Source organism: Triturus cristatus, chromosome 5_1 (genome assembly GCF_964204655.1).
Source record: "Triturus cristatus chromosome 5_1, aTriCri1.1, whole genome shotgun sequence".
In the NCBI taxonomy this organism is placed as follows: Eukaryota; Metazoa; Chordata; class Amphibia; order Caudata; family Salamandridae; genus Triturus; species Triturus cristatus.
In genome coordinates, this window is record NC_140587.1 from 159,857,292 (window position 1) to 159,875,987 (window position 18,696).

Genomic DNA, 18,696 nt, shown 5'->3' on the forward strand with positions numbered 1-18,696 from the left:
CGGGGCTCGGCTCCCCAAACCAAGAAACCAAGGACCAATTAATTAACAAAGTTTCTCACTGGCTAGGCAGACACACCAGTTATAACATGGCAGATCACAGGCACATTCTGGTGGCCAGGAGGGTTACTTGGATAGGGACATCTAGAAAAACCTTTGGGGGAGACTGCGTGATCATTACTCTTAGATATCCAGAGATGGCATGAAACATCTTGAGGCATTCATCTCAGTCCTTTTTCCACCAGTCTGGTATTAAACCAGTACCGTTGGGCTTCTATTATAGACCTTCTCCTAACCCTATAAATAGTGATCACCTGTTTGCCCGTGGTGGGGGAGAATGTGTCCTGGGTGGGTTGCAGGCTAGTAGTGATAAGATCACTGCGATTGACACTGATTAATGTTTATAATGCAAAAAGGAGGAAGCAAGGGCCCTCAAGCCTATCAGATCTAAGCGGCGTCCTTGATTAAGTACGGGGAGGAGGTCTCTCCCAGGAGAATAGTATTGGGACAGGAGATTTGAACTGCCACCCATGTTTAGATTCATTACAACACTTACATAGTCTGCAAACATGCACGATTGCAGATGAATTGCATATGGAGCACTCCCCAGAAGGTCTTGAATTGAATGAACTTTTGCACACTTATGGTTTAATATTTACCTTAGATAAGATGTCTAATTTTTCTAAATCCCATATTCCCAAAACCTATAAAGGCAGGGGATGCTCGACGATTATTGACTACATTTTTTTCTCAGCTTCCTTGGGTTGGTCCCCATTTTCTTGTTTGCGTTGTTCGCCATAAGTTGGCAGGGTATGCCCAGACGTGGGTCCCTTCCTCACTTTGCCACTGGATTCAAGCTAGCCTGGCTGATGAGGGTTGTTAGCCCGAAACCGGTCCCAGGATGCTTGTTTCCGGTTCAGGGAAGACAAGGCTTGGCAGTTCGGGCTGGACTGTTCCCATGAGGCACAGGGTCAAGACTGATTTGCATATAGCTGTGTCTGAACTGGGGTGGCGAAGTGAGCTAAAGAAAGAAGATGGATTCAACCCAGATCTGTGACTGGGGGTGAGTGTCTGAAAACTTTCAGCGCTCCGCCGTCCACCATCTCCTTGTGTTTGCATTGTTCACCCTAAGTTGGCAGGATATGCCCAAATGTGGGTCCCTTGCACGCTTTGCCACTGAATTCAAGCTAGCCTGGCTGATGAGGGCTGTTAGCCCGAAACCGGTCCCAGGATGCTTGTTTCCGTTCCAGGGAAGACATGGCGTGGCAGTTCGGGCTGGACTGATCCCATGAGGCACAGGGTCAAGACTGATTTGCATATCAGTCTTGACCCTGTGCCTGAACTGGGGTGGCGAAGTGAGCTAAAGAACGACGATGGATTAAACCCAGATCTGTGACTGGGGGTGAGTGTCTAAAAAAAGTTTCAGCGCTCCGTCCATCATCTCCTTGTGTTTGCCCCATTTTCTTTTAACATTTTACATAGCCCATTTAGTGACCACAATACCTTGACCCTAGTGCTTGAAGGGGTGGGTATTCAGATGGTGCACCCTAGTACAACTGTGGGCACACTATCTTTAATTGATCTGTGGAGGCACCTACGCTGGTCGCAGCTAGATACTGGTGAAGAGACTATATATTTTTATTTAACTGCATCACCCAGTCAATAGCCAGCTTGTTAACAGTTCTGGCAGTTCACCCTCCTTCAGAACAGCCGAAATGGTTCAACACCGACTGTTCTCGGGCCCTCCGTCTCTTGAAGGATGCCCTGAAACAGATCCCTTGAGATAGAATCTGGGTGGCAAACAAACGTCTGCAATAATTATAAGGGGACCCTTAAAGAACTGAGGCGTTTGATACAAAGACATGCATGGTACGCGTTAACCCAAGCGAGTGAGCAGCGGGACTGTACTCTCTTTTGGCAAGTCATAAATAGACCCTGGTTTCCAGAGGCATTGAGACCTGCATTATGCCATCACATTAACACGAAACGTGAAGGAGTTTATAACTTCGGACAAAGTGAGGGATCCATTAATGAGATAGAACTCTGCCCGATCGATACCCCTGTCACCTTTTTCTTGTACGAAGTAAGACTGGGCATTGAGGGAGTGTCCCGGAATAAAGCCCCAGGTCCCGATGGGATTCTGCTGGACTTTTTTGGGGACAGCATAGATGTATGGGCTCTGGTTTTGACTAGGGTGTTAAATGCTGCAGTAAGGAACGGCGTGCCGCCTTCATGGTCTACCGCTACTATCATCCCGATTTTTAAGAAGGGTGATTGGGATAATCCCCACTGTGACTGCCCTATATCCCTCATTGATTCTACAGTCAAGGTCTTGGGTCGAGTTTTATTAAATAGGCTGACACAAATCAAATTATCTCGGAGGTGCAATACGGTTTCTGCTCAGAAAAATCAACTACAGAACAGTGTCTAAACCTTTATCTTTTAATTTCCAAATATACAGTCGCCCAACCTAGAGCTCATTGATTAGGCACCTCTTCTCCGGGGGTGATTTTAAAGCTTTACCAGTCCTTCTGTATCTCTAGGGTCCTGTACGGAAGCGAGGTCTGGGGGTACACAGCAGCTTACAAACTACAGACCGCACAAAACAAATATCTGAGACAAAACCTGAAAGTCCCCCAGAGCACCCTGCCGTTTTCCATACATGAAGAACTAGGAGTCAAGTATATAACTGACATGTTGACAGTAAAACCTTTGTTGTGTTGGGTCAAGATTTGGTCGAGTGATGAGGCAGAATTTAATCGTTTGGTCTTCTTAGATTGTCTACCACTTCACCATGCACTTTAAATCTCCTGGTTACGGTACGTTAAAGAGTCCCTCACAGCCCTAGGAAGAGTAGATATTTTTCCAAAATATGACACAATGAAGTCCCAGATATGACATTAGTAAAAGAGTTGCTTTGTAAATATGCCACGACTCCCCGTGAAGATAATGAGCTTAGCAAACCAGCAGTGAGAGGGCACCCTCTTTTAAAATCAGTCCAGGGTATGGAGAAATATCTCACTATTTTCATAAGTGGCTCTGACAGATTTAGATTTAATCAGCTTCATCACCTTTTGGCATCTTCGGCTGGCTTTGTCTTACATGCAGAAGAGCGAGGGCCCTGTGGCAGCGACGATAGGTCTCCACAGGATACTCTATATTTTGTCCTTTTATGCAAATATTTTACTCTCCCAAGGAGATTTTTTCTTAAGCCCCTTTTAAAAGATATGAGATTTAGAAAAGCCTGTGTTGCGCTATGTATTCAATTCAAATCAGGTGTTTGTTAAGCGCGACTACTCACCCTTAAGGGTCTCGAGGCGCTGGGGGTATGGGGGGGGGGTCGCAGGTTCCAGTCCATCAAGGAGGGGGTCTGTCCAAGAGCCAGGTTTTGAGGTTTCTTGCGAAGATGGGGAGCGATGTTATCTGTCTGAGGTGGAGCGGAAGGTCGTTCCAGGCTCTGGCCGCGAGGAAGGAGAATGAGCGGTCTCCCGATCTGGTCTTTCTGGTGCGGAGGACCACTGCGTAGGAGAGCTGGGCTGATCTAGGGTCCTTTGGGGTGCGTGGAATTTGAGTCGGCAGCTCAGGTATGCTGGTCCGGTGTCATGGAGGGTCTTGTGAGCGTGGGTTAGCATCTTGAAGGTGACTCTAGCTTCGATGGGGAGCCAGTGGAGTATTCGCAGGTGCTGGGAGATATTTTTGCAGCTTCTGCCTAATGATTACATGCTTTTTGTAGTAATGAATTTCTTGAGCACAGACCTCAGACCCAGAAATTCCAGATGCGACTGAGGACTGCTAGGATTTTGCGATTTTGCACCAATCTTAAATGAATTATAATTGTATTGTTGCTGTGTTTTATACTTTTTTTTTATCGTTTATGGTTGTGATCACTTCCGAATAAAGATTATGAAGAAATAAAAATACTCTCTCTGCACAGACCTGGAAATTGGTGAAGTCTGACTGCGTTTCCACTGTGCCCTGTAGTTTCCCTTCTTCAATAGCTGATGTGGTTTCAGCCCCCTCAGTGAGCTCTTAAACTATTGCATTCCAGGTGGTATGTTCACCAGAATCCCCCTAGCGCTGTTATACCCTCCACCACTTTTGCCCAAATAACTACCCCAATTTTTTTCTCTCCTTTGTAAGGTGTATTAGGTTGTCTAAATATTTATAGGACTTTCCCCGTATGTTGACAAAAAGATGATAAAAAAATAATAAATCTGAAGGAAGTAACACAAACAGAAATAGGATTATTAAAACAATGGATGTCATCTCTGTAATAAATGCACAATGGTATTTTCTGAAAATGGTCTACAGTGTTAAATTTCACACTGAGTAGTGGACACTGAAGCGTCACTTTGATACCAACTCAAATCCCTAAGTGTTTAACATTGTGTGGTGATTGTCACAGATTTCATACATTGTCTTGTCAACCTGGACTGGATGGCTGGCTCTTCCAGCACTCTGGGGTGGTCTATCAGATGTGTGTTCCTATTAAATCAAATAGAATATCTCAAGCTGGTCATATGTTAGTTCACCTCAGTCGAGATCTTTTGATATCTGAGGTTACATCCCAGACTCATTTTTACATTAGTAGAGCTTATGTGTGGTGTGTTGTAAGTTGGTGTTTTTGGTGTAGACAATTGCATTTCTGTCTGGAAAGATTTTAATAGGCGCTCTCAGATATCTCCTTTGGTCTAAAATTACAGCTCCCACTACTTGTAATTTATTAGGTTCATTCTGTTATTTCATTAGATGTGTCATTTAAGAGGTGTGTAGAATTATGAGGAGAAAGCAGAGATTTGTCCAATAATTGACGAAGTGATTTAGATATTCATAACAAGACAACCCAGGATGTCTCCCACGTTGTCTGTCATTGGAACATGGAACCCTAAAGTTGAACATTACGAGCAGCCAGTGAACTGTTTTCAGACGTTTGAGGGTCTACACCACTATGCACCGTATCATCCTAACAGATGTCACTGCTGTGCCCGATGATAACAGTTGTTTGTGAAAAGAGAGACATTGAGATGGGTGATAGTGGCCAGATGATCTATAACCTCTTTCATGCAGGTACCCCGTCATCCTTTCCATTGAAGACCACTGCAGCGTTGTCCAGCAGAGAAACATGGCATCCCACTTCAAGAAGGTCTTTGGGGACATGCTGCTAACCAAGCCTGTGGACATCAATGCGGACGAACTGCCCTCACCCACGCAGTTGAAGAAGAGAATACTCATCAAGGTGATTGTTTGACCCGCACTTTAGTGGAAATAAATTGTGTTCTGCCTGACAATGTAAACAAGCATTTGCAGTGCAATAGGTCTCCCATTTACAAGACTTTGAGCTATTGGCATTGTAAATGACAATGGCTTTTATGTATGTGTTTTAAAGAAAACTGAAATATAGGGTATTATCATTTACAATGCCAATAGCTTGAACTCTCGTAAATGTGAGACCTGTTGCATTGCAATTGCGTTAGAAGAGAGCTTGTCCTGCCTTTTTCTGCTGGCAAGAGCAGGCAGGACAAAGCTCTTTGAGAAAATAGTGCTCTCAGGCTGTAATTAAAGACTGCTGAGCAACAACACACGTAACAGTGGGTGTCGCCATGGGAGGTTACAAAATGGGAAATGGTGGTACTAAGGAGGGACTTCTAGGCCTATTGACTAATAAAAAGCCACAGTTTACAATGGACAATGACACAAGCCAATGAAAATACTGGACGGAGAGTGGGCGGAGCTTCATGTCTATACCTTAATACAGCATGCCTTGCAGAGCAGCACATGCGCTGCCCAGGATTGACCTAAAAATTAGCTTTTTTAAATTTCTGGCTAGGTGTGTCTTATCACACATTACATCCTGTGTTGTGGTTAAAGACCAGAGGGTGTGCGAGTGTACTAGTCGTAGAGACTATTCTTTTTAGTAGTGGCGGGTTCCAAAGTTGATAGCCTCTTTATATAGCGGAACCATATGGAATAGAGTTATGTTATTTAGAATCAATTACATTGATAATAAAAATGGAAGATTTCAAAGGCATGATTCCAATGAGAATTTTGAGCAGATGTTTCTATTATGTTGAACTTTATGGTAAATATTGGATTAAATGTTGACCAATTTCACCCAAAGACTTTGTGTTTAACATAGTCTTGCTTCTGGTTATACTGGGATTGATGTAATTAGCCATCAAGAGTTGCTCTTGTTATTTTCTCAAGAATAATTAATTGCAATAGAAACGCATCATATCATCAGCTTAAAAGTGCATCCATCTAAGCATCTAACCTTTGTGCCTATGCTGCCCATAATTCTCCCAAGCAGATGCTCAGATGTTGTGTTTTGGGTTGTAGAATGTTAGTATTGGTCTGAAGAAAAGTCATTTTCAAGAATAATGTGTATGAACAAGGCAATATTTAGCCTTGTATTAACTGACAGTTTTTGGCCACCATGCATAATTTCTTTTCATCCTGGTCAGTTTGTTTTTGATATGAACTATAGATATTTGACCTATTTTAGGCTAATTAACCAGCACTAGCCTTCTTCATCCTCATGTTTTTGTAATGTAATCAATCAAAAACAATCTATCAAAACCCATCTCCAGACGATATCGACTTCGAGGCCTATCTATTTTGTACCCACTGTCTTTTGAAGAGTTGGGGTAGTTCATCTCAGATATCATATGTACACATGTTCATGGGGAAATGAAAAGATTTTTTTATGGGAGCAGCATGGGCGACATCTACGGCAAGGATACTCTTGTTGGCACTCCCCATACACAATTTCGTATTGCATATGTCTTTCATCCCTTAACCACGCCCAACAAAGTTTTCCTGTTGGACAAGGAAATAAAGTGATGAGTGAAAGTGTTCTGAAGCAGTCATAAATCACATTTGGCAACCAGTGGAATGTGTAAAGGGGTACTGTGATATCACTGAAGGTCTCGACTAAATTGACTCTCAACTGCAGTGATGTCACAGCAGTTAACAGCTGTTAAAAAATTTTGTTTTGTATAATGACTTAATAGGAAAGCAGTACAGCATGTCTTTCATAGTGTAGAGTTCTTCCGCTATACTGATCCCGAGGCAGATATAAATTTGAATTCAATCTGTGCTGTTTCAGTCCTTAATCCTTCTAAGGTTGGTAAATCAAAAAATCTTCACCACTTTTTTCTCCTGCCACATGTGAGGCGCTATATGTATACTGAAATTTCTTCTGAATCAGATATGCCCATCCAGGCCTTTTTCCGAAACATGTTATATACAAGAATCATCCTTGATAGTGGATGCATAGACCCAATGCATTTCAGGCTGTCAATAGCCCTTCTTCAGGGGTTCACTAAAACGGTAAAATATTGACTTCAGTATATGTTAACAAATCACTGTATTTACAAATCACTATATTGTACTCACAGATTGAAGCTAAACAGTCCATGCCATGCTTTTACTCAAAGGCCTGGATGGGCATATCTGATTCAGAAGAAATTTCAGTATACATATAGCGCCTTATATGTGGCAGGTGAAAAAAAGTGATGAAGACTTTTTTTTTTTTTTTTTTTTTTGAAACCGTTTATTACAAAATTCAAAAAATATACAAAGATGGGCCTACAACCTTCAGGCCGGCCGCTAGCAAGCAAAAGGAGCATGTGATACAAACAATAGCGCGCATGCCGCGGCAAAGGGAAATGCACAGGAGTTAGAAGCGGTGGTAGCCACGCCATCCGGACCCCACATAACGGTTTCATTTTAATATAAATAACAACAAAAAACAAATCCACAAGGCAACCCACAATCGGAAACAGCAGCATGCGCTCCCCTAGAGGGGGGACCCTACCAATCCATAGGAGTATCAAGGGGGGGAAAAGGTCAAGACGGGGATTAGGTGGACTCAGTGCCCGGAACCGGGGAGATAAGCTGGCTAAGGGGACGGGGACGCTGACGGATCGGGCAATAACGGCGGGGTACAGATTCCCCCGCGGTAGGCGTTCCAGGGGCCCCATACGTTCACCCATGTCCCAGGCTTACCTGTCGCAACATACACCACCTTTTCCCGAAACATGCACCAATCCATGTTATCCTTCCATGCCGAGACAGTCGGCGACCTCTGGGAACCCCACAGTTGAGCAATGTCGCGTTTGGCCACCATATATCCCAGAGTCACCCACCGCGTCTGCGGCACCGAGTAGTCGGTTGGCTCCCACACATTCAGAAGGCATCTCCTCGCTTCGGGCAGCAGCGACACACGCGTAACCACCCGCAGGACCTCATGCACACCACGCCAGAATCGCTCCACCTCCGGGCATTCCCACAAAATATGGAGAAAGGTCCCCAACGAACCACACCCACGCTTACACAACCCGTCCACAGCATAGCCCATACGCAGTAGCCTTGGCCCCGTAACATAGACCCTATGGAGTATCTTGAGCTGGACGAAGCGAAGGCGGGCCGGTATGGCCACCTCTTTCGGGGAGGCCACCGCAGATACCCAGTCCTCGTCATCCAGCTCCAATCCATCGGCCACCCATGCCTCACGAAGGTTAGTCAGCAGTCCCGAGCGGTCATTGATAAGTTTTTTATAGATTAATGAAATCGTGCTGTCCGGTACATGTCCATCTAGCACTCTATCCTCCAGAGGGGAATACTCCGGGATGGAGGCAACGTCCGGGAATACGGAGCACAGCGCATGACGGATCTGCATATACCGAAAGTACTCCCTGTCCTGCAACTGGAATTCTGTCTGTATCATCTCGAACGTTTTGAATCCCCCCCTTGTCCAGAGATCACCCACCCTGCTGATGCCTATCATGTCCCACTTCTCAAAGCCCTTCGAGGTCCACAGGGAGCCCAACTGCTCAGATGCGTATAGTGGCGCCGCCCCGGTCAAACGATCTTTCCACCCCATCGCCACATTAGCCGTGTGCCACACTCGTACCATGACACGCGTGGGGCCTGTAAGACGTGCGTCAAGCGAGCTGGAGTAAAGCGCTCGGTTATAATCACCACCCGGCAGTAACATCTTATCCATTTCAAAGGCCGGGTTTAGAGCGGGCCCGTACAGGCCGTGATTAATCGCAGCCAGCTGGGAGGCCCAATAATACCGTTTGATATCCGGGAGGGCAATCCCCCCGTCATACCACGGGAGCGTCAGCTTCGCCAGGGCGATACGCGGTCTACCTTCCCAGAACAGTCGGCGCTGCAAACTCTCCACCTCGCGAAAGTAGCGCGCCGGGACGACGTCCATTGTGTTCTGCAGAGCGTACAGGAAACGCGGCAGCGACATCATCTTAAACAATGCCGCCCGGCCGAGCGGCGAGAGCGGCAAGCGCCTCCAACGCGCGACATCCTCCTTCAGGCGCTGGAGGGGGGGAAGCAAGTTCTGACTATATCGGGCCTCCGCGTCCAGGGTAATGAAGACACCCAGGTACCGAAATCCCCGCGGGGCGATCTGGATAGGACAGCCCCGCGGAAGGATAGGATCCTCCCCAGAGAGAACATAGACGCACGATTTAGCCCAGTTGATGACAAGGCCGGAGTTAAGACCAAATGAATGCAATACATCAACCAGTACTATCAGTGATTTACGTGGGGAAGCCAGGTACAGGAGAATATCGTCAGCGTATAGAGATACGCGGTCCTCATACTCGGGGGTCCAGCGGAGACCACGAATAGAAGGTTCCCACCGCAGCCACTCCGCCAGGGGCTCCAAGGCAAGCGCGAAAAGGAGGGGCGATAACGGGCAGCCCTGCCGCGTGCCCCTGCCCAGCTCGAACGGAGCCGACACTCTACCGTTCACAACCACCTGCGCCAGCGGGCCAGAGTACAACAATTTTACCCAACTGATGAATCCCAAATTTCGCGAGCGTCGCCCAAATATAAGGCCATTCAAGCGTGTCAAACGCCATAGTGGCGTCCAAGGACGCCAAAATGGCCGGCTCTCGTATGAACGGGACACGTGCGAGCACCCCATGCAAACGCCGCAGGTTAAGCGCTGTATTGCGATGAGGGATAAAGCCGGACTGATCCTGGTGAATCAAGTCACACACTACGCCGACCAGCCGATTGGCCAACACCTTGGCGAGGATTTTGGGCTCCGCATTCAATAGCGAAATAGGCCGATAGGATGTGACCCGGTCCCGTGGCCTCCCCTCCTTATGGATAACCACGATAGTAGCTAGACGCTGGTCTAGCGGGAGGGAACCCGCCGAGTGGGCCGCGAGGAACATAGCACGGAGATGCGGCGCCAGCGTATCCGGTCGCAGTTTATACAACTCGATGGGAAGACCATTAGGACCCATGGCCTTGCCGGAAGCGACCGAACGTATGGCGAGGGCAATTTCTTCGGAAGTTGGAGCGGCGTCCAACGACACTCTGTCCTCCTCCGAAAGGGAAGGCAGCGCGATATCCCTGAGCAGGGCATGGGAATCCTCTTCAGAGCGGGAGGACACCGGGGAATACACCCCACGGAAATAGTCTGCAAAGCAGGAGACAATTTCTTCTGGTTCAGTGACACACACACCATTCTGTTTCTCAATCAACGGGACAACTCGACTCGCTCTCTCCTTTTTGTCCAGCCACGCAATCAATTTACCAGCCTTATCACCCACATCATACAGTCTCCCCTGTTGCTCTCTACTGAGGCCCCTGGCCGCCTCCGTGACGAGGGCCTTATAGGCCGCTTGCTTGAGCCGGAGAACATGTAATTTGTCATCCGTCACCCCACAGTCTAGAGCACCCTCCAACTCGGTTATCTCAACCTCAACACGGGTCACCTCCTCCCGCTCGCGCCTCCGGGAATGGGAAATAAGGGACAAGGCCTCTCCCCGGAGTACCGTCTTGAACGCCTCCCACAGTGAGACCGCCGATGACACAGACCCCACATTCTCGTCAAAGTAGCGCTTAAGGGATTTAACCAGCTCTGCGCGAATGGTGGGGTCACGCAGGTACCAGGGATTAATCGGGACCACCCTACCCTCTCCCCTCGGAAGAATATCAAAGTGCAACAAGAGCGGGGAGTGGTCCGAAATACCCCGTGCCAAATGGCGCACCTCCCCTATCCTCCCCACATGCGCCGCCGGAACCAGGACATAATCTAGCCGTGAGAGACTACCATGAGCCCCTGAATGGAAGGTGTACTGTAGCTGCGTGGGATGTTTCAAACGCCAACAATCCACCAGCCCCAAGGTATCCAAGAGGCCAGACAACCACACCTGGGCACGGGGGAGATCCCTAGGGGGGTGACGATCCACAGTTCCGGAAACCACAGCATTAAAATCCCCCCCCACCACTAGAATCCCCTCCGGAAGGCCAAGGAGGAGGCGCCCCAGATCCGCAAAGGTGGTCGTCTGCAGCCCCGGCGGGACATAAACAGACACAAAAACGACCACTCTGCCCTCCATTCTACCCACCAAAACCGTGTAACGTCCCCTGTCGTCATGGAGCACTTCATCAATCTCCAACGGGAGCGAGTTCTTAACCATAATGCCCACACCCCTTGAACCAGACGTGAAGCCCGAATGGGCCACAAGGCGGTAGCCCCGTCGATTCATAGCACAAAAGGAGTTGCCAATGAGGTGTGTCTCCTGCAAAAAAAACTATATCGGGCGAAATTCGCTTCAAGAACTGCAGGACCACACCTCGTTTTATCCTGTCCCCCAATCCATTAACATTCCAGGACAACAGACTCAGTCCCCTACCCCCCATCATAAACAGAAGCCATCACTCGTCCCCCAGAGAGCACTTTAGAAATAACACAACGATACTTTTGCCTTGTGGTATAAACGAACAACACCCCACCCCAACCCACCCACCCCAACAAAACTCCCCCCTCCCTGCACCCCTGCATGAGCCCAGACAGCCCCCCCAACTTGCAGTGTGCCTGTTGCCCCTATATAATGAAACTAGCTAAACCCCCTAGAGGAGGAAAGAGTACCCCTTCTAGACCCCACAAAACCTCCAAGGGAGGGGAAAGAACAAAGACAGAAGCTTGGTCGAAAGTGGCATCATAGTCGTCCAGAGTGAGGCCCAATAGCAACCCCTCAGTCCGGATCCTGTGGGCCGTCTCCTCCCGCCGCCCCCCCCCCCCCACCATCTCGATCCCTACCCCCAGGCAGAGTGTTCAGCCAGTCCCCGGCCGCTTCGGGACGATCAAAAAAGTGCGTGCGACCATCCACCTCTACCCGCAGCTTGGCCGGGAAGAGCATGGCGTATTTTAAGTTCATGTCCCGGAGACGGCGCTTGACACCCAGGAAACTCAGTCTCTGCTTCTGGACCGCTTGGGTAAAATCGGGATAAAAGTTCACCTCCATATTTTCCAGCTTAATCGGCCCTTGCAGTCTGGAGGCTTGCAAGATCGCGTCCCTGTCACGAAAGTTAAAAATCCGGGCAATGAGAGGCCGCGGAGGGGCTCCGACCTTCGGCCTTCCCCCGGGAACTCTGTGGGCCCTCTCCACGGCAAAGAATTTACTCAGTCCCCGAGGCTGGAGATGGGTAGCGATCAGGTCCTCTACAAAAAGATCCGCCGCCGCCTCCTCCCGTCCCTCGGGTACTCCGATGATGCGGATATTATTCCTCCGGGCCCGACTCTCAGAATCCTCCAGGCGCCGATCCATAAGCGCACTCGCCTGACGAAGTCGGTGCACCTCCGTTTGGAGGGCCGCCACCTCAGTCGTGAGGCCCGACGTGGTTCGGGCCAAAGAATCAACCCGGTCGTTGGTCTTGGAGAGATCAGCCCTCACCAGGCCGACATCCACGAGGACCGCGTCGATCTTATGCGCCAAGGTGTCGAACCGCTGGCCCACCGAGGCCTTCATCTCAGCAATGGCGCCCATGACGTCTTGCAGAGTCAGATCAGTGGGCAAATCCGGGGCATCAGGGGGGCCCTCAGAGGACTTGTGCGGTCCGCCGGGAGATCCCTTCTGGAGGGTATAGCGGTCCATGATGTTGGCCTGATGTACGGCGCCACGCCGGGTCGACTTGGTCTTCGACCGATCTCCGTCTTGTTTCGTGGCCATCGCCACGGGTCACACACCCGCACCAGCTACGCCGTAGAGGGCAGGCAATCAAGGCCACGAGCTTCGGGGGGCCACCCCAGGTCGGCGGGGTGGGTCACAGCCGGCAGGCAGGCAGGGTCTCCCCGCGAGGCCACACCAACACAAAGAGCTCCGCGATCTCACTTGCAGAGACGGCAAGGGGGTGCGAAAGTGAAAGCGAAAGTGCGGGGTACGCGACTCGCCAGGCCCAGCCCGCCGTTGTTGTTCACTTTGCCACTGGGTCACCCCCCAGCACAAATCCGGGGTCCGGCGAGAAGTAGGCCGCAAACTTCAATCGGTGCTCACTCCGGTACCCGAAGTCCGATTCGAGAACGGAGAACGGGTACCACCTCGGCTCAGGCTCACCCACACAGTCCCCTCAACCGAGGCAGGATGAAGACAGGATAAACGTAGGAGGTTGCGGAGGTCCTCGGGAGCCTCGCACCTACGCGGCCATCTTGGTTGCGCGCTAGGCTCCTCCCCGTGATGAAGACTTTTTGATTTATTGGAACCAATGGAATAAATATTATGAAATATGGATAAACTGAGGAGTACAATGTGTAATTCATTCACGTAGTATGCCGTGCGTCCGGATGGAGTGGAATGTTGCTCCTGTTCTTGTTGTATTATCATATACATGGCACTTGGGCAGGCCACATGACCGAGGCTGCACTCTAAAGGACAAAAATGATTAACAACGAAGGCATAACAATGAATAAAAATGGTGTGCACGTGGCAACCCCTTTTGTGTAATTTTTAGGAAAGCCACTAACTATGTTGCTGATGCTAAATTTGGATTTGTTGTTTGCAGATTGAGCCCCTATGGATATCCTGAAACTATGGCGTGCATCTGGCTGTAAAGGGTCAATGATGGACACAGATGATTTTTATAATTAATCATTTTCTTTATCCATTCCTAATTTAGCACAAGAAGCTGGTTGAAGGGAACCTTTACGAAGAAGTTTCAACAGCTAGCTACTCAGAGAACGATATCAGCAATTCCATCAAAAATGGCATCCTCTACTTAGAAGACCCCATTGACCACGTAAGTGTTGGGCTAGGCGAAGACAAGAATAATATTTTGAAGATGGTGTATGTTCAGTAGCATTTTACAATGTTAAAGGGTGGAAATTGGAAATGATTGAAAGTTGCAGTTTCCTCCCACAACTTCCTGTACAATAGGTACGCTTACATTTTTTCTATCTGAAATGAACAAAGGATGTGTGCTTTCAAATTATGAGTTCACATTTTACCTACATACTTTACTAGCAAAACTATTGATTTGGGAACTCAATTTAAAAATTCTCTAATGAAAGACGATAAGTCTGCCAATTTGCTCCAGCCTTATTTTTTTTCTCATGTTGGACCTTATACCTGAGTGTTTGCACCCTTATTCTTTAGATCAGTTGTACTGCTCAGATAAAATAGTGTAGCAATGATGCTTGTTTAAAATACGGTCTTCTAATTAGGTTGCTGAATAAGAAGCCTGAATATTTAAGTTTTATTTCTGGCATCACCACCTGTCTACATTGTGTGATTGTGGAAAATACCTTATTTCCCAGTGCTTCAATTTCCTAATCTGCCAGAATTGGGAGAATGGTTTAACCAATCTATAGCTGGTATGGTACTGCAATTTCACGTTTGAGACATTGTCCTACCAACATATTGACAAAATATTAACAAGATAAGTATGTGTAGCTATGTATAGGTTTACCATATTTAACCCTTTGGGTGCCAGGCCTTTTCCCCCCACCTGTGCCTGGCGATTCCCTAGTGGGTGGGTGTCATGACGAGATAGTCTCGTCATGGGCACAGCGCGACTGTGCTCCATGACGAGACCATCTCGTCATGGGCACAGAAGAGGCTAACTCCACATATATTTGTGTCGACAATATGAATATATTCAAGGAAAGTAGATGTGGAGTTAAGAATAGTAAATCTATACTCACAAACCTATACTTTTTTTTTTTTTAAATTCAAAAACCTTCATTGCAACTTTCAACAGCATACAACCACTCGCCTACAACCTCATCGGCCGGCTACAGTAGACATTGTATTGATCTTTCAAACACCTTGTACACAGCCAATCTGCCGACAACCCGGGGGTCCAGCGGCGTTTGCATATATACCCCTCTGAACTTCAATGTTGTGTAATACAGAGCAGTCTCGGGCCATGGACTGAAAGAGTGACCAGTAGGCCCATGCGGACCACGTAGCGCTAACATTCCCCATACATGGAGACCAACATACCCTCACAGCCCACCAGGGGTCACACAAATACCAATCCCTCTGAGCAATCAAGCAGAACAACCCATCACATACGTCCCCACGGGTCTCTTCACCACCACGGCCAAGCCATAAGGAGCCCCACTAGTCGGATGCCACCCCAGCCCGCACTACACTCTCCGGCACCTGGTCTTCCCCTTCAGCGGAGCTAGTTTGCGCCGTCAGATATGCTCTAAACGGGTCCCATATGTCTTTCGCCCTGCTTTTCAAAGGTTGCGTTTCGGCATATATCGCGTTCTGGTCCTGACAGTACAAAACATCCTCTAACCACTCCTTGCATTTTGGTGCTCGACCCCTACCCCACCTGCACGCGACCCGCCGTTTCGCTAGCAACAGTACGATGTTAACAAGTTTACGGTGCTCCTTAGGTACCGACACTGTGTGGCCCAGCAGCATCACCAGCGGGTCAAACTCAACCACAGCCCCCACCATGGCCGTGAGCGCAGTATGGATTTGCGACCAGTAGTCCGCTACCCCGGGACACATCCAAGACAGATGCAGAAAATCAGCCCCCTCCGAACGGCACCTCTCACATCGATCAGAATCCGACAACCGAAAGCGAAACTTCCTAACAGGAGTGTAGTACCAGCGCTGCAGAAACTTATAATGGATTATACGCAATCTGCAGCTGGAGGAGATCTGGGAAGTGAGCTCACAGCAATACGCCCACTGTGCCTCCGTGATGTCCCTACCCAACTCAACAGTCCATCCGCGAAGCGCTTTACAGCCTGCCTTACCACCCCCCTCTCGAATACTGCAATATAACTGAGAGACCAAATGCCTACCATCCGTAGAAGCAAGCAAGACTCGCAACGGAGTCACCACTTCGGGTTCTGCCGGATAATGCGGTATCACCAGTCTCATCCCTTGCCGCAACCGGAGATAGTAAAAGACCTCCAGTGGAGTAGGCTGATAACCCTCGAAAAATTGCTCCTTCGTCTTGAACTTACCATTCACAAAGAGATCTCCCCAATATCGGATCTTTATCTTAGCACATAACACGCGGAACCCGCCTTCCTGCAACAGAGAAAGAGCTGGATGATAAGCCAACGGCAGCAACGGAGCATATAACAGACTAGCAGTCAGCCTGCGCAGTATGCGCTGCCAAGCATCGATCGTGCACGTCACGGTGGTGTGCGGCGTTTCGATCGCAGTGACTGGACCATGAATGATTCCCTGTAGTGGCAGAGGCCGAGCCACCCAGTCCTCAACCGCCAGCTGCGGCATGCAGGGCGTAGGGGTAATCCAATGATAAGCAAAGTGTGCCTGCGCACTTAGGTAATATGCCTGAAAGTCGGGGACATCAAATCCCCCCTTACTGTACGGCAGGGTGATAGTCGACCAGGCCAGTCTGGGCTGTTTACCAGCCCAGAACAGTCGCAGCAGCTCGGAGCGCAGCGTCCGAAAGAAAAACGCACCTGGGTAATACGGAATATTCTGGAAAAAATATAAAAAGCGAGGCAACACCACCATTTTAATCAAGGAGGCTCTACCGGCCATGGTCAATGGCAACAATATCCAGCGCGACACATCCTTAGTCAGCTTACTGATGGCTGTGCCATAATTCAGACGAAGAGTCTCTTCCCGGTTCCTCGAGACTCGAACCCCCAAATATCGGAGATCCGATTCACACCACTCCAACGGGTAATCTAGTGCATATCGCCCTACCGCGGCCGTCAGGGGGAAAAATTGCGATTTCCTCCAATTAATGTGTATTCCAGACAATCTACCAAAGACCACAAATTCGCGGAGCAGCGAATTCAGGTTATTCTGCGGATCTACCACATAGAGTATTAAGTCATCAGCATATAAGGACACATCAATCTGTCTTTGAAAACATTTGAAGGCACTGTGTTTGTGGAGTTGTCGGATACGACATGCCAAGGGTTCAATCGCGATGGCGAACAGCAGCGGGGACAGCGGGCACCCCTGCCTGGTTCCCCTAGTTAATGGAATCGGTTTAGATAACTCCCCATTGATCAACACTCTAGCCGTAGGGTCAGTATAAAGCAATTTTATCCAAGCAACAAATATTTTGGGAAAACCCATCCGATACAGAATAGCGAACAAATAATTCCACTCTACTGAGTCGAACGCCTTGGTGGCATCCAGGAATATAGCCGCGACAGGCAATTCCGGCGCTATCGTTTGAATCAAGGAAAAAAGCGTTCGCAAGTTACAAGCGGTAGATCTACCCGGGACGAACCCTGCCTGATCTGGAAGGGCAATTTTAGTCATCAACAATGAGAGTCGCGTGGCCAACACCTTCGTAAGAATCTTGGCGTCACAATTTATCAAGGATAGTGGTCTATAGGAATCGCAATCTACCACATCCTTATCTGGTTTCAACAGGGAGGTGATCACCACCTCCCTCATCGATCTCGGCAACACTCCTGCCTCCAGGGAGTCCTCATAGACTTCTCGAAGCACAGGAGCCATTATGTCAATATAGCTTTTGTAAAATTCCGCCGGCAGCCCGTCCAGCCCAGGCGCCTTGCCATTACTCAAAGACATAATCGCTTCCCGTATCTCATCCAACTCAAATGGAGCTCCCAGAAATTGCCTGTATTCATCACTCAGCCAACATAATGCTATATCGTCTAAGAAATCACCAAACTGGACTTCACCAACTTCACGGGCTGTGTATAATCTCTCGTAATGCTCAACGAATTGCCGTAATATCCCCTTTGTATCTTGATGTAGAGCCCCGCTCTGTGCACGTATCTCTATTATGTGCGAAGCGCCCCGCGACTTCCTAATAATTCCCGCCAGTGCCCGCCCAGGTCTCTCCCCTTCACAATAGCGACGGGCCTGCCAATGTTTCCCCCTGAAGTTGGCCTCCCTTTCCGCCTCTCGCTCGTATTGCGACAGCCTTTCCCTAAACTACTTGTGGAGTGGGCCCATCGGCTCTCGGGCCATGGCAGTCTCCAGCTCCTTAAGTTCGACCTCCAGCTTGGTGAGCGTGCCACGGATGGCCCTTAATACCCCAAAGCTCTTGGAGATGTAAAAACCCCGAACCGTGACCTTAAAGGCCTCCCAGATGTTCTCAACACTATCCACCGACCCTTTGTTGCGTGGAAAAAAGTCCGCAATCTCCTCCCCCAGTTCTGTCTGGAATAGTGGATCCAATAGTGCCGTGGGCTGCAGACGCCACTGCGATGCTGCCCTGCCGTACCCTGGGATAGCTACCTGCACCAGCACCGGACAATGGTCCGAGTAGGACCGCGGCAAATGCGTCACTCTGCCCAAATCCACCGCCAATCCACGGGACAGTAAGCAGTAGTCAAGTCTAGCCCAAGTGTTGGCATACACCGTGTAATGCGTCCCCTCCCGGACCCCAGCATGCACAAACCTCCAACTATCCACAAGGTCGCCTTCCATCATTATGCCCTCCACCGCATCA

The 18,696-nt window shown here is 48.9% G+C and overlaps 1 protein-coding gene across 3 annotated transcripts in view; it reads left to right on the forward strand.

The window, feature by feature from the left end:
• Positions 1-18,696, forward strand: part of LOC146830503 (1-phosphatidylinositol 4,5-bisphosphate phosphodiesterase gamma-1-like) — a 695,332-nt gene that overhangs the window by 417,741 nt on the left and 258,895 nt on the right. For all 3 annotated transcript variants that reach the window (XM_085604690.1, XM_085604691.1, XM_085604692.1), the window contains 2 exons: positions 5,065-5,233; positions 13,933-14,052. In XM_085604690.1, the coding sequence (XP_085460816.1) occupies positions 5,065-5,233; positions 13,933-14,052 (289 nt within the window). The remainder of the gene's footprint in view (positions 1-5,064; positions 5,234-13,932; positions 14,053-18,696) is intronic.